Source organism: Neoarius graeffei, chromosome 1 (genome assembly GCF_027579695.1).
Source record: "Neoarius graeffei isolate fNeoGra1 chromosome 1, fNeoGra1.pri, whole genome shotgun sequence".
Lineage (NCBI taxonomy): Eukaryota > Metazoa > Chordata > Actinopteri > Siluriformes > Ariidae > Neoarius > Neoarius graeffei.
The window spans coordinates 129,556,988-129,573,022 of NC_083569.1; the positions used below are offsets into that span (position 1 = coordinate 129,556,988).

The 16,035-nt window shown below is 42.4% G+C and overlaps 1 protein-coding gene across 1 annotated transcript in view; it reads left to right on the forward strand.

The window, feature by feature from the left end:
- Positions 1-16,035, forward strand: part of LOC132886267 (zinc finger protein 850-like) — a 102,170-nt gene that overhangs the window by 60,323 nt on the left and 25,812 nt on the right. Inside the window, exons 6-7 of the mRNA XM_060920827.1 lie at positions 970-1,156; positions 6,441-7,382. Of these exons, the coding sequence (XP_060776810.1) occupies positions 970-1,156; positions 6,441-7,382 (1,129 nt within the window). The remainder of the gene's footprint in view (positions 1-969; positions 1,157-6,440; positions 7,383-16,035) is intronic.

The window sequence follows — 16,035 nt, forward strand, 5'->3', positions numbered from 1 at the left end:
ACCATGGAGCTAATGCTCAATAAACTGCCATATAAACAACTTGTTTAAAAGCAGAACATGACATACTCGATCCAGCAGGGGGCAATAATGCAGCAGAACATTGTAGCCAAATGCCATTAGGTGACAGGAGAAGAAGAAAACGAGCCGCTTCTCCATGAAAACATTTCTGATGTGTTTATGGTGAGTGAAACTTGTTTTATTTGTAGAAGTAACTGGAAATATTTTGCAGCTTGAATTAGTTTAGGATATTTTTTCACTCCACAACAGCCTGTGGCTAGTAAGCAAGAGCGATATGAAGAAAAGTCATCTGATAATTGGAGGTATTTCTTCAATACACAGTATGCATCATTATATAGAGGCCTGCTAAAATAAACCAGTGCTGCACTTAAAGGGAAAAAACTGAGTTTGGTGATATTTAATGTCCAGTGATTTTCAGAAATAATATCTAGAGTGATTATAATTTGTAATGATAAATAAAAACAATGGAGTCTGCAGAATTTTAATGGCAGGTTCACTGCTTCCAATCAGAGTTTGTGAATCTTAGTTGAATATCTTTTTAAAACGTTTTTTAATCATGACACTTGTGCTGTATTTTATATAGATAGATAGATAGATAGATAGATAGATAGATATTCAAAGATAAAGTTGAATATATACTGATCAGCCATAACATTATACCCACAGACAGGTGAAGTGAATAATGATCACGGTGTTGCTATGGCGCCTGTAAGGGGTGGGATGTATTAGAGAACAGCAGGAAAAATGGGCAAGTGTTTTGACCTGATTGACTGTGACAAGCGCCAAATTGTGATGGCTAGACACACAAATTACTGTAAAGGTTAATGCTGGTTATGATCACATGGTGGTGGCAGCATCATGTTGTGGAGTTGTTTTGCAGGAAAAGGAACTGGTGCACTTCAGAAAAGAGATGTCCTCATGAGCAAGAAGGATAATCTGTAAATACTGAAGCAACACCAAGACATGAGCCAGAAAGCTATAACTTGGTCACAACTGGGTTTTCCAGCAGGACAGTGATCCAAGTCAAACCTCCAACGTTTAAAGGGGGGAAAAAAAAGGCTCAAAGAGGAAATGGGGAAAAAATTCCAACAAAGTATTATAAGAAGCTTGTGGATGGCTACCAAGAATTTGAGTCAAGGTAATTATTAAAATTCAGTGGCACCAAATACTATCAAAATATAAATATTTGACCCACTGAAAATCAGATATAGTAAATAAAAGCAGAAATAGATCTCTTTTGCTATTATTTTGAAATGACATGGAAATATGGGGCGGCACGGTGGTGTAGTGATTAGCGCTGTTGTCTTACAGCAAGAAGGTCCTGGGTTCGAGCCCAGCGGCCGGCAAGGGCCTTTCTGTGTGGAGTTTGTATGCTCTCCCCGTGGGTTTCCTCCGGGTGCTCCAGTTTCCCCCACAGTCCAAAGACATGCAGGTTAGGTTAACTGGTGACTCTAAATTGACCGTGAGTGTGAATGGTTGTCTGTGTCTACAGTGGGGCAAAAAAGTATTTAGTCAGTCACCAATTGTGCAAGTTCTCCCACTTAAAAAGATGAGAGAGGCCTGTAATTTTCATCAGGCTTTCGTCTAAATGGGGGAACAGGGGCGCTGCGCCCTCTTACTCTCGGCGTGCGCCCCCTTACCGACTCCGTAAAAACATCCCAGCAACACTACATGACAATGTGTCTGATCATCAAATACGTTATAATTGCTCCAAAAATATTCCAATCATAGTAGATACACCGCCAGACGGTGCAAAAACAATCCGAATTGGCGTTTTCCAGACTGAGGCGCCATGTTGTTTAGTTGTTTACTTGTCGCGGTTGCTCTCGCGAGATTTGACATGGGTTACATACAAGGTCAGCTGACTTGTAGAGCGAGATTTCTCGAGACTGAATGATCTTTCACCCACCGGCGCGGGAGCTTTTGACAGACTCATTTATGCGCGAACAGAAAACCAACATTGAGCACATGGTACCTGTTTTGAGCGAACAGAAGACCGATATTGAGCGCAGAAACGTGTTTTGAGCGAGCACATAAATTATACTTTAAGGGGGGGAATGAATCTCTGTGCGCAACAACAGCCCTCTGCACGCTCTCTTTCAATCTCCTCCGCTCGCTCCGTATGATCTCTGTCGCGCTCGCTCAATTTCACCAGTGCTCGCTCAAATCCTGTACAGTGCGTTCCATTTGTGCCACGACTGTCGGCCAATCCCAACTATCCGCCAGCGTTGGATTGGCAGCCGACCTGACCAATCAGAGTAGCTGGGAGAATCTGATTGGTCAGGTTGCCCGCCAATCCAACCCTGGGGGATAGTTATGATTGGCCGACAGTCGTGGCACAAATGGAACGCACTGTACAGGATTTGAGCGAGCACTGGTGAAATTGAGCGAGCACGACAGAGATCATACGGAGCGAGCGGAGGAGATTGAAAGAGAGCGTGCAGAGGGCTGTTGTTGCGCACAGAGATTCATTCCCCCCCTTAAAATATAATTTATGTGCTCGCTCAAAACACGTTTCTGTGCTCAATATCGGTCTTCTGTTCGCTCAAAACAGGTGCCATGCGCTCAATGTTGGTTTTCTTTTCGCGCATAAATGAGTTTCTGTTTGCGCATAAATGAGTCTCAAATGGCATTCCATACTTGGGCATTTAAAGATGTCATCCCACGGCACGAAGCGGAAGAAAGCCAAAGACTGTCCGGGGCAGAAGAAGATTACTTCTTTCTTTTTTAGTGTTGACAGACAATTTGTTACAATTTCCCTCTCAGATAGCCTCAGAATGTCCCATTGGAGCATTTTTCGAAGGCTTTGCACGGCGGGGGGGGGACAACCGGCACCATCCCCCCCCCCCCCCCCCCGCTTCGCTCCCTCGCCATGGTGAGCACCCTCATACTAAATTTTTCTAGAAAAGACCCTGATTTTCATCATAGGTATACCTCAACTATGAGAGACAAAATGAGAAAAAAAATCCAGAAAATCACATTGTAGGATTTTTAAAGAATTTATTTGCAAATTATGATGGAAAATAAGTATTTGGTCAATAACAAAAGTTCATCTCAATACTTTGTTATATAGACCCCTTTCACTGACGTCACCCGAAACCGGAAGTAAACAGACCCAGCGCCATTTTGGAAGACCAACAAACTCGTGATAAGGGGATAATAACAGCAGCGGTATGTGAACCTACGAGAATAAAGTGGAGTGGCAAACGACTTAAACAAACAAATCTGAGCTGTTTTATTTATGATTTATTGGCCCAACAGTAGACTTAAAAGAAACCTGTGTGAGACTTGGCAAAAAACTGTGGATATAATGGATAAGTCTGTGCATGATCTGTGGACACTTTGAGGTAAGCAAACGCAAGAAATTCAGATTTAAAACATGCTAAAGTGGCCCCAAGTTGATAACTGTATGAGGAGCAAGCCTCCCAGACTTCTACAATTTAATAATAATAATAATAATTTAGGATGGTTTGGGGCTTGCTCGCTGCTGCCAGGCTGGTTGTTGAGTAGCCTGACTGTTTTTTTTTTGTTCTTGCGTGTGGTATCATTGTTGACGCGAGGTTGTTTTTTGAACATGCCAATGTGGACACGATTTCCCCTGATGAGTTATGACTTCAGACGCGATGCGTGTGTGGAGGTGTGGAGTCCGCGTGATATGTGCATAAGATAGGCTTCTCATGTGTTTGGAGATCCGCGCTCCGAGACAAGCGCAAGCACACACACCCCCAAGGGAAAAAAAGGGGCCCCCAAAAAATATCGGCATAGTTCGAACACTGAGTGTAGGCACTGGGTGTAAACAACAAATAGTTTACAATGTCTGGGTAGCAAACAGATGGCAGAATTGGTGTCCGGTCCTCCTTATGTTTCCATTCTCCCTTGCCGCGAGTCTTATCATATGGGTCAAACCCATCAATCACAGCCAGTTTCTCCACATACCGTGCCCTTTCTGCAGCTAGTAATGTACTCACATAACCAGAATTATCATCCATCGTGTCACTTTACTCTCGCTTGTACTTTGTTTTATATTGTGAGTGCATGTACTTGGTCTTCCAATATGGCGCCTAACAAAATCTCGCGGCACAGTGACGTCATGTGAAAGGGGTCTATACCCTTTGTTGGCAATGACAGAGGTCAAATGTTTTCTGTAAGTCTTCACAAGGTTTTCACACACTGTTGCTGGTATTTTGGCCCATTCCTCCATGCAGATCTCCTCTAGAGCAGTGATATTTTGGGGCTGTCGCTGGGCAACATGGACTTTCAACTCCCTCCAAAGATTTTCTATGGGGTTGAGATCTGGAGACTGGCTAGGCCACTCCAGGACCTTGAAATGCTTCTTACGAAGCCACTCCTTCGTTGCCCGGGTGGTGTGTTTGGGATCATTGTCATGCTGAAAGACCCAGCCATGTTTCATCTTCAATGCCCTTGCTGATGGAAGGAGGTTTTCACTCAAAATCTCACGATACATGGCCCCATTCATTATTTCCTTTACACGGATCAGTTGTCCTGGTCCCTTTGCAGAAAAACAGCCCCAAAGCATGATGTTTCCATCCCCATGCTTCACAGTAGGTATGGTGTTCTTTGGATGCAACTCAGCATTCTTTCTCCTCCAAACACGACAAGTTGAGTTTTTACCAAAAAGTTCTATTTTGGTTTCATCTGACCATATGACATTCTCCCAATCCTCTTCTGGATCATCCAAATGCTCTCTAGCAAACTTCAGACGGGCCTGGACATGTACTGGCTTAAGCAGGGGGACACGTCTGGCACTGCAGGATTTGAGTCCCTGGCGGCATAGTGTGTTACTGATGGTAGCCTTTGTTACTTTGGTCCCAGCTCTCTGCAGGTCATTCACTAGGTCCCCCCGTGTGGTTCTGGGATTTTTGCTCACCGTTCTTGTGATCATTTTGACCCCATGGGGTGAGATCTTGCGTGGAGCCCCAGATCGAGGGAGATTATCAGTGGTCTTGTATGTCTTCTGTTTTCTAATAATTGCTCCCACAGTTGAATTCTTCACACCAAGCTGCTTATCTATTGCAGATTCAGTCTTCCCAGCCTGGTGCAGGTCTACAATTTTGTTTCTGGTGTCCTTTGACAGCTCTTTGGTCTTGGCCATAGTGGAGTTTGGAGTGTGACTGTTTGAGGTTGTGGACAGGTGTCTTTTATACTGATAACGAGTTCAAACAGGTGCCATTAATACAGGTAACGAGTGGAGGACAGAGGAGCCTCATAAAGAAGTTGTTACAGGTCTGTGAGAGCCAGAAATCTTGCTTGTTTGTAGGTGACCAAATACTTATTTTACCGAGGAATTTACCAATTAATTCATTAAAAATCCTACAATGTGATTTCCTGGATTCTTTCCCCCCATTTTGTCTCTCATAGTTGAAGTGTACCTATGATGAAAATTACAGGCCTCTCTCATCTTTTTAAATGGGAGAACTTGCACAATTGGTGGCTGACTAAATACTTTTTTGCTCCACTGTATGTGTCAGCCCTGTGATGACCTGGCGACTTGTCCAGGGTGTACCCCGCCTTTCACCCGTAGTCAGCTGGGATAGGCTCCAGCTTGCCTGCGACCCTGTAGAACAGGATAAGCAGCTACAGATAATGGATGGACATGGAAATACATCAGATACTATCATTTAACACATGAAATGTGTGGATTTGTGAAAAATTGTATTTGAATGTAAACTTTTGGCCATAAATTTGTTAGTATATTATATTCTCTCCATGTAAGAGAAATTGTGTTTTGATCACACCGTTTCTTGGTGTTAATGATCTCAATTTGTGCACTAGGAAGTATTGGCACCATTTAGCAGACACCCATACAGAAGTGTAAGTTCAGTGGTTCAGGGTCTGAGAATGTCATTGTGTTAAAACACTATAAGAGGGAAATAAGCACAGCAAAGAAAAAAAACACAGAAGACAAGAGATTTTATTTAAAACGTGTTAATTCAAAAGTGCTTGGTGAAGATGTAGGTGTTTAGTTTTTATTCATAGACCACCAGTGACTCAGCTATTCTCCAGCCAGGGTAAGTTTGTTCCATGACCTGAGTGCAGGACAGATAAGAGTCTTGAGGCATGTCTACTTTGTATCTTCCAGTCAAGCTGTGGTTAGAGGATGGAAGAGAGTGCTGTGCAGAATGGGGTGTGATAAATCTGGTCCAGCAGGAGGGAGATTAGCGATGTGGTGGTGTGGGAGAACTTGTCAAAGTTGAAAACAAGATGTTCATCTGCAGTCTAGATTAGTTGCAGGGGTTAAATGGCATGCAGGGGCAAACTGTATTGATTCTTCATGCCACCTTTGGCCATAATGCACAATTCCAAAATTACATTACTTAGTATTTTGTCATGTATTCTATTCAGTAATAAGTGCTGTATTTCAAATAGTTTCTAATTCCCCCCCCCCACCCCCACCCCCCCAGATTTTCTGGTCTAGATATGAACAAGGCCCTGCTACAAGCTGATGTCTGGAAGAATGAGGAAGAGACTTCTGATAGTATCTCCGCAAACCTCACCAACAGAGAAATGCCTAATATAATTCACTCTGACTCAGACTGTGGGAAGAATTTTACTCAAACGGATCATCTTGGAAAACACCACCACATCCCTACAGGAGAGAAACCGTATCGATGTTCACTGTGTGGAAAGAGTTTCACTCAACAAAGTAGTCTTCAAACACACCAGCGCATCCACACAGGAGAGAAGCCGTATCACTGCACACAATGTGGAAAAAGGTTTAATCAGCAGAATTCTCTCCAGAAGCACCAGCGCATTCACACAGGAGAGAAACCGTATGGCTGCTCGCTGTGTGGAAAGAGTTTTACTCAACAGTGTACTCTTCAACGACACCAGCGTGTTCACACTGGAGAGAAACCGTATCGCTGTTCGGAATGCGGGAAGAGCTTTACTGAAAGAGATGATCTCCAACGACACCAGCGCATTCACACAGGAGACAAACCGTATATCTGCTCGCAGTGTGGGAAGAGTTTCACACAACAAAGTCATCTACGGCAACACCAGCGTGTTCACACCGGAGATAAACCCTATCAGTGTTTGGAGTGTGAGAAGAGTTTCACTGAGAGGAGCCATCTTCAGCGACATCAGCGCATTCACACAGGAGAGAGGCCGTATCACTGTTTCCAGTGTGGAAGGCGTTTTATTTCCCGGAGTATTCTCCAGCAACACCAACGCACTCACACAGGGGAGAAGCCATATCACTGTATGCAATGTGGAAAGAGTTTTACTCAACAAAGTACTCTACAACAACACCAGCGCATTCACACTGGAGATAAACCGTATCACTGCTGTGAGTGTGGGAGGAGTTTCAACCGCAATAGTCAACTCCAACGCCATCGGTGTGTTCAGTAACATCAGTGGGGGAAAAACTTCATTTATCTACTTTTATTCAAGAGCACAAAGACACAGCCAATAGCCAATTATACAAACCTCAAGAATGTTCATTTGAATTTTAGCATTTAGGCTTGAGATTTAAATTAGGAGTGGGAAGATTGATCGGTTTTAGATTGGAATGGGCCAAAAAATTGGACTAAATATGGGATCAGTGATCAGATCATATTTATTTTATCTGACCTAATATAATTAACATGAGTCAGAGCTTGCTGTGTGTGCTGAGGGTTGAATGGAAAAACCCACACCTGGCAACCACCACCTCTGTGAGATTACAGTATGCATGTAACATTCCTGCGTTGCAACAATCATTTAACAATTTGCTGCTATTTTTGATTTTTGGCAGAAAGCCTATTTAAAAATATTTAAGGCCAAAAGCATAAAGTGTGTTGGTTACAGAAATTATTTTAACTGACCGTACTGTATCAGCATTGTAGAATGCTGACGAGGCCATCTCTAATTTAAATGATTTGGTAAATAGTGGTGTGTAGTTCACAGACAAGTCATTGCTTTTGAACAACTCTTCAGTGAATCATTTATACAAGTTCATTCATTGTTCACATGAATTGGTCATACCAGCACAACTGAGTTGTTTTTTTTTTTTTTTTTTCTAGTTCAGCTGCTCCCAGTCAAGTGCATGCAATCGGTCGGAAACCTTTGGTATCACGACACAGTGTGCACAGCTAATAACAAACAAACAGCAAGAACATGTGGTGCGTCTCTCTCTGTCTCGTATATTGCTGCAGTGATATGGCCACTCGGATGGCCACATAGCTGAAAGCTTTTTTCCAGCCATCAGAGCTTCTAGGGAACATTACAGTAGTAGTTTCCCGTGACCTTCAACTGGATTACTGTAGAGGGTTTTCTCCTCTCAACCATTCATACCTATGAGCAATTTAGAGTAGCCGGTTAACCTAACCACGTCTTTGGACAGTGGGGGAAACCAGAGCACCCAGAGGAAACCCATGCAGACACGGGGAGAACATGCAAACTCCACACAGAAAGGCCATGAGGTTTGAACCCAGAACCTTCTTCCCGTGAGGCACAAGAGCTAACCACTGCACCACAGTGACACCTTCCACATGGATTAATACACCCCAAAAAAATAGGTTGCAGTAATGTCAGTGTTTTAAGAATAGACTAAAGCTACAGTCAAGTCTATTTGTATAGCGCTTTTAACAATAGACATTGTTACAAAGCAGCTTTACAGAGTTTGAATGACTTAAAACATGAGCTAATTTTATCCCTAATCTATCCCCAATGAGCACGCCTGTGGCAAGGAAAAACTCCCTCAGACGACATGAGGAAGAAACCTCGAGAGGAACCAGACTCAAAAGAGAACCCTTCCTCATTTGGGCAACAGACAATATGACTATAACATTAACAGTTTTAACACAAAGTTTCATTGATGTTATAAACTCGTCATTGATGGAAACTTGAGTGCAAAACTGTTCATGACAACTGCAGGTTGTTAGGTATGCCTAGTGTCACCTGAATAAGTAGGAACAGTGTACATTTTGCGTTGAGTACAAGCAGGGACTCCGGCAAAACTAACTATGACGGCATAACTAAAAGGGGAGAGCCAGAAGGTAACACAGGCATGAGGGAGCCCCGGGACATAAAGCAGCAGCCACTACACCATCAACAAACTCGAGTGAGCAAGTGAGTGGGGACTGACCGCATCCATACATCCCAGTTTTAAAACACTGTGTCTTAGGACCCTCCACATCTACACCTTTACCTCATCAACACCATTAACACAAGGCTTGACTAAACAAATATGTTTTCAGCCTAGACTTAAACGCTGAGACTGTCTGTTTCCCGAACACTACTTGGAAGGCCTTACTGTCTGGATGTTCCAATAAGTGCATAAACAAGCTCCAGTTAGTTCAAAATGTAGCAGCAAGAGTCCTTACTAGAACTAGAAAATATGACCCCATCACCCCTGTCTTATCCACACTGCATTGGCTCCCAATCAAATTTCGTATTGATTATAAAATACTACTATTGACCTTTAAAGCACTAAATGGTCTCGCACCACAGTACCTGAGTGAACTTCTGCTCCTCTATGACCCGCCACGCCTACTTAGATCAAAAGGTGCAGACTATCTGCTGGTACCTCGTATAGTGAAGGCTACATCAGGGGGCAGAGCCTTTTCTTACAAAGCCCCACAGTTATGGAACAGCCTTCCAAGTAGTGTTCGGGAATCAGACACAGTCTCAGCGTTTAAGTCTCAGCTGAAAGCATATCTGTTTAGTCAAGCCTTTTGTTAATGGTGTTTATGAGGTAAAGGTGTAGATCGGGAGGATCCTCAGACAGAGTGTTTTGGTAAACTGGGATGTATGGATGCTGTCAGTCCCCACTCGCTTGCTCACTCGAGTTTGTTGACGGTGTAGTGGCTGGCTGCTTTATGTCCCGGGGCCCCTCATGCCTGTGTTACCTTCTGGCTCTCCCCTTTTAGTTGTGCTGTCATAGTTAGTTGCCGGAGTCCCTGCTTGTACTCAGTGCAATATGTATACTGTTCCTACTTATTCAGGTGACATTGGGCATACCTAACAACCCGTGTTTTCTCCCCCCCCCCCCCCCCCCCCCCAAATCTGTCCCTCTGAGTTACATGTTGGTCCTGAGATCGAGATGCTGAACCTCTTCTGCTCCTTGGACCTGCTTGATCCATCCTGGTGCCCTGTGTCTCGTTGGAGTCTCATCGCATCGCTCCTGTGGAGGATGGCCCCATGAGGACAGTTGAAAGTCACACCTGGAAGACACTCTGGACTCTTACAGTAATGCTTTTATGGCTGAGGACTACAGTTGGCTTGCTAACTTTAGGACTGCAGTTGTCATGAACAGTTTTGCACTCAAGTTTCCATCAATGAAGAGTTTATAACATTAACGAAACTGACTTCATGTTAAAACTGTTAATATTATAGTCAGGCTGTCTGTTGTTGCACAAATGAGGATGGGTTCCCTTTTGAGTCTGGTTCCTCTTGAGGTTTCTTCCTCATGTCGTCTGAGGGAGTTTTTCCTTGCCACCGTTGCCACAGGCTTGCTCGGTAGGGATAAAATTTGCTCATGTTTTAAGTAGTTCAAATTCTGTAAAGCTGCTTTGCGACAATGTTTATTGTTAAAAGCGCTATACAAATAAACTTGACTTGGAAGGCTGTTCCATAACTGTGGGGCTTTGTAAGAAAAGGCTCTGCCTCCTGATGTAGCCTTCACTATATGAGGTACCAGCAGCTAGCCTGCACCTTTTGATCTAAGTAGGTGTGGCGGGTCATAAAGGACCAGAAGTTCGCTCAGGTACTGTGGTGCGAGACCATTCAGAGCTTTAAGGTCAATAGTAGTATTTTATAATCAATATGAAATTTGATTGGGAGCTACAATCACACTATAGCTCGTGATGCTTTGCAATGGGTCATCAATGAAAATGAACCGTTTTGGTGGCGATGCATGGCAATATACAGGTGAGCTAAAAGATGTGGTCACACAGCAGGTGAACACTGGACTGTCCTGCCTTCATGTGCTCAAGCGTCCACGCTCACAGGACCCACTTGTTATGGGAAACACCTGACACTGATTTGAGTGCAATCAGCACGCGCATGTAAGGACACATAAGCTTTGTGACGTATTATCATTATCACGGTCATGTTTGTTTTAAGCCATGTTTATGACACTGCTTTCGGATTCGTGTTTTGTTTTTGTAAATATCATGCCTTGCTAATAAACACTCTTCCTCCACATACAAGGCAAGGCAAGTTTATTTATATAGCACATTTCATACACAGTGGCAGTTCAATGTGCTTTACAGAAGTAAAAGCAAAACAGTAAACAATAGAAAATAAAATTACATAAAATAAATGGGGAAGAAAATTAATAAGAATTAAACAATAGTAGTTATGTGTTATATGTAGCAGTCATCCCTCTCCTGCCACATACCTGAAACAATACTTTGCACAGTCTCTGTGAAAACAGCTCCCTTATATGTGCGTGCTGATTGTGCTCAAATCAGCATCAGGTGTTTCCCATAATGCCTGGGTCCCAAGCGCCTGCACAATGTGCTCTGAAGGATCCTCAAATGTAATGAATTTAGCTAAACCATTGTTGTGTCTCAGCCTTCTGCAACACTGTTCACAGCGTTCAAACTCTGACAGCCTGAATTGGAAAACCAAAGATCGAATGCACAAGTTCGATGGTTCATGCAGCAGACGAGCCTACCCAAACTTGTAGCTCAGCTCATGTTTGATGGTTCCTGCAGCAGAGCAGATGATTCTACCTGAACACAAAGATTTAACTTGTGGGTTGTTCTGTTGATTCAGCGGATACACCACTGAATCCCATAAGGCTCAACCAGCAGATACTTTCCTGACCATTTGAAAACAGAAAGTAAGAGGCTGAAAGTCACACAGGCTCACTTTTGCGTGACAAAATAGAAACTTGTGTAGCTAATAAATGCCACATATTGGTTGACTTATCTGACTTAAATTTGTTAGAAATATTTTTTCAATGAAAGCACTGTGTTGGAAACAAATAAATGAATGTTTTAAGGACATGCACATAATTGTGTGATGTTAATCTGTAGTGACCAATACACTGATTTAATTTTACCATTTTGGAATCTATGAAATCTTTTTTTAAAAAATGGTGGTCGTGTTAGATCTTGCACAACCATCAAATTTAATGAAAACAATGTTTTTTGTTTTCCATTTCAACAGGCACTGTTATTTCACAGTAAATAAAACTTGAGTATGAATAAACCAACACTGTGGAAATGCTTGGTATTAAAAAAAAAAAAATCAAAATTTAAATATTCCAATCAGTACATACCAGAAGTGGAAAACCTGAAAATCCATGTTCTGTGTCTTTAACTGTTTGAATCAGTTCACTAAAATGAATTGAACTGCCCACCACTATTAGTAAATCACCTGCTAAAGTCGCTACAAAAGATTTAAAGTTTGTATTTATTAAATAAACTGATTTCTTTACTTAAACCCTGCTCTTTCCTGTATGTTCCAGTTTATGTTGCACTAATACATGAAATTATTTCACTGTATATTTACTTGTATGAGTTTCTTCTTTCAAGTTTGTCACCGCTCAGAAAAAAGTAAATGTAAGATCAGTACCTCCGTAACTATTTTATGAAATGCCCCGCCCCTCAGGGTATAATATAATCTGATGTCTTTTACTTGTATTTAATTTATTTTTGATACAACTGGGTCAAATTAAGACACCACAGAATGGCCAGGTCACTCCAGATTCTTTGATCACATTTTGATAAGTTTAACATACTGGCCAAAGTACTCCTGTCAGTTACCAGAGAAGAGAACTCGTTTTCATTTTCCTTCCACTTTCTCTGGTGTGAGATGTGATGTGATGGTATCAAGCTGACTTTACTATCCCTGGCTACAGCTTCCTTGAGTAATGCACTTATGGTGCTTGGCCTGAAGCCAGAGAACTGGAGCATCTTCTGCATACCTTGTTATGTTGCACATAAGTATTAGCAGAAATTTATAACTGGCTTTTGATTTAGGCAAAGGACCTGGACAATCCAATACCTCTCCTGCAGCAGGTGTAGGATGTAAAGGTGTAGGATGCAGCACTGAATTTGGTTTTCCTGCTATCGGGTAGGTATGGAAATACTTACAATATAGTATGCAGTATGTCTCATGCATGCTTAAATATCAAGCCAATGACTGATCACTGAGGGAGAATGGACACTCATGCAACAAGCACCTGATTAGATGGTACGCCAGTCTAATTCCTCAAAAAGCTGTGGTGGACAAACAGTTTCAGCTATAATGAGCTCAAATGTGTCATTGCTGCTGGCATCCTCCCTTTTACATACAGCATATTCTAAAATAAAACCCCAAACTAGCAGAGACTCACAGCTGAGGCGCTGAGAAATCCATTTGCCTCTGGAATTAGCTTTGGCCAAATGAGTAATCTACAAGAAAAACAAACACCATTTGAGATTTTCAAAGTAACCACTGTAGGTGCATTTGGTAATTATTAAGTGATCAATCTCATTAAATCATTTAAAGTGAATCATTTAAAGTGAATCATACCATTAATCTTGGTGCTTAATAATAAATTACCAAACAGCTAAATTATGGTATATTCCAAATTATTATGATCACTTACCATATTACATAACTTATATGCACCTTTTTGAATTCTTTGGGAGATTGGGGACTTTGAGTATATTGGAACACAAATAAAACACACAGTTTCAATAATAAATGAATTTATTATAAAGATAAAAATGGATAATAGCAGATTGAAATATATACAAACAGTGATGTGTGTGTGTGTGTGTGTGTGTGTGTGTGTGTGTGTATGAGAGGAGGCCTAGCTTGGTTGCTAGCTGAGACAAAGGAATGTTATCTAAGTAGAACAAAAGGATTAGCACGTGTTGCTAATGTGTGCTTGTGCGTGTGGCCTGTGTGTGTGAAAGGCCCTAGATTAGCCTCGTGTGGCTAAGCTAAGAAGGGTGTGTCACCACATGGGGTTTGAGGAGAACAAAAGAGTTAGCATGGATTGCTATCTAAGGTGTGTGTGAGTGTGGGGGAGGACCACCATGTGGTAAGGCCTAGCAAAAGAAAAGCTAGCGTGGGTTGCTAACTGAGGTGTGGTTTATCAGGCCTGATTAGCTTTGTGTTGCTAAGTAGACAAAGGAATTAGCCATGTGTTTAGCTAACTCCACGTGGTGGAGGCCTTGTGATCCCTTGAGACAATACAATTAGCCCTGGAGGCTAATGGAACAAAAGAATTAGCCGTAGGCTAATTTCACTAGCTTATAACAATACTGAATCCACTGAAATCTCGATGCAGTCAATATGTATAATAAGAGAATTAATTGTTAGTAGGAATAAAGAGGAGCATGCACAGCCTATCTATTAAACAATTGAGAGATTAAAACAAAACAGAACAATCAACAATTCAACACGCTGCGTGTCGAGCAGTGTAAACAAACGTTCCTGAGTTTAAATTCACACTATTTCAATATAAGCAAATTCCTAAGACTAGCTCTAATTATGCCCAAAAAAATGCCTAGTCTTACTCAGTATCTTGCCTTTAGCAAGATATGAAGAGATGTTTCGAGACTTTTGGAGCTTCGCCGTTGGAGCACGTGAGTTGCAGAGAATTTCTGGGTCCGGCGTGTGGTCGCTTGTGATGAAAAGAAAGTCTCTGATCAAAGTAATGTGCATAGTGCTTTTGAGTTAAAAAGGATTCAGTCGCTTCTTAACTTTTAATTAGCTGCCTGGGCTGCAGTCCGTACGTACTGAATGAATGAAACCGGTTGTAACTCACGGAGTTTAAAATTGCGCGATCTTAGAGTCTACCGTGGCCAAAGGTAAACAAAGAAATCGCGCTAACTCGTGGATCTTGCAAGAAAGAAAAGAAAAAGACGTCTTTTCGGGGTTCACTCACCAGAGCGAGCGATTCTCTCTGTGTCCGTGTTGAGATCACGGCGCCAAAAGAGGAGGAGCTGAGCGTTTCTGGGTGGTTTATGCTTTCAGGTAGGATGTGTCGTTGATGATCCCGCCCCAGCGTGACGCAAGTCAACGCGGAAGTGGGCTGATGGGAAATGTAGTTTCTTAAAGAGACAGTGGAATGTACCTACAGTCCCCCTTTTGGTCTCAGGGGTATGATGGAGTCGTAGCACTGAGAGCACAGTACCGTACAGTCCGCATGTCCATAGTCCTTGAGGCAGCCTTGCTCTGCACAGTCCATGGTGTCCTGTGTAAACTCATGAGTTCCAGTCAGACAGTTGGAGGCAGAGGCATTTTGGGCATATAATCACTATAGGCATTTTGGGCATATAATCACTCTAGCTAACTAGGTCAAAATCACATCTAAAAAAAAATTAAACATTAAATATGAAACATGTAGTGTTTAATTTCCTATGCAAAAAAAAAAACAAGAAAAGAGAAGAAATGAAGGAAAGAAAGAAGTATTGGTGTTTGGGTTGGCAAACCTAATCTTCTGGAAATCTTCTGTGTTGGGTAATAGCAGCGGGTGGTCTGGCCAGAAAGCGTGCGCTATTGCGGTTAAAGCTATCAGGGACACAGACCATCTTATCCAGCTTGGTGTGTAGTGTTATGTATGGGTTGCTTGAGCAGACCCAGTGGATGTCTTTAGTGGAGGTACACATCTCTAAGTCTTGTGGATTCACAAAAATGAGGATAGCACTGCCAAGACTATATGCCAGGTGTATTTGCGATGAATACACACTAGTAATAATAGCGGATTTTAGTATTTTATCTACCATGTTATACCGAAGGGTTATTACTTCATTGGGTTGGTAAGTCTGACTGGGAATGTTAGTGTACGCTTATGGGTGAGTGATGCGTACAAGCTAGGTGGACAGGATGGGCCTAGCTATCGTCCACCCCCTTTTGGAGTGAGGACTGTTCAAAAGGTTTGATTCGATTACTATGGAAATCGATATGAGAGCGTTTGATTAGGCCTGAATGTCCTAATGCGATACGCGACGGGGAACGGTTTTCCCACGATTGAAAGGTCTCGACCAGGGTGGTAGGAACTTCTCTGAGATTCGGGCGTAGTAGGCCTTGTGTCCTTCTGCGCTCGAATCGAGATTCTTTTGGGCACCT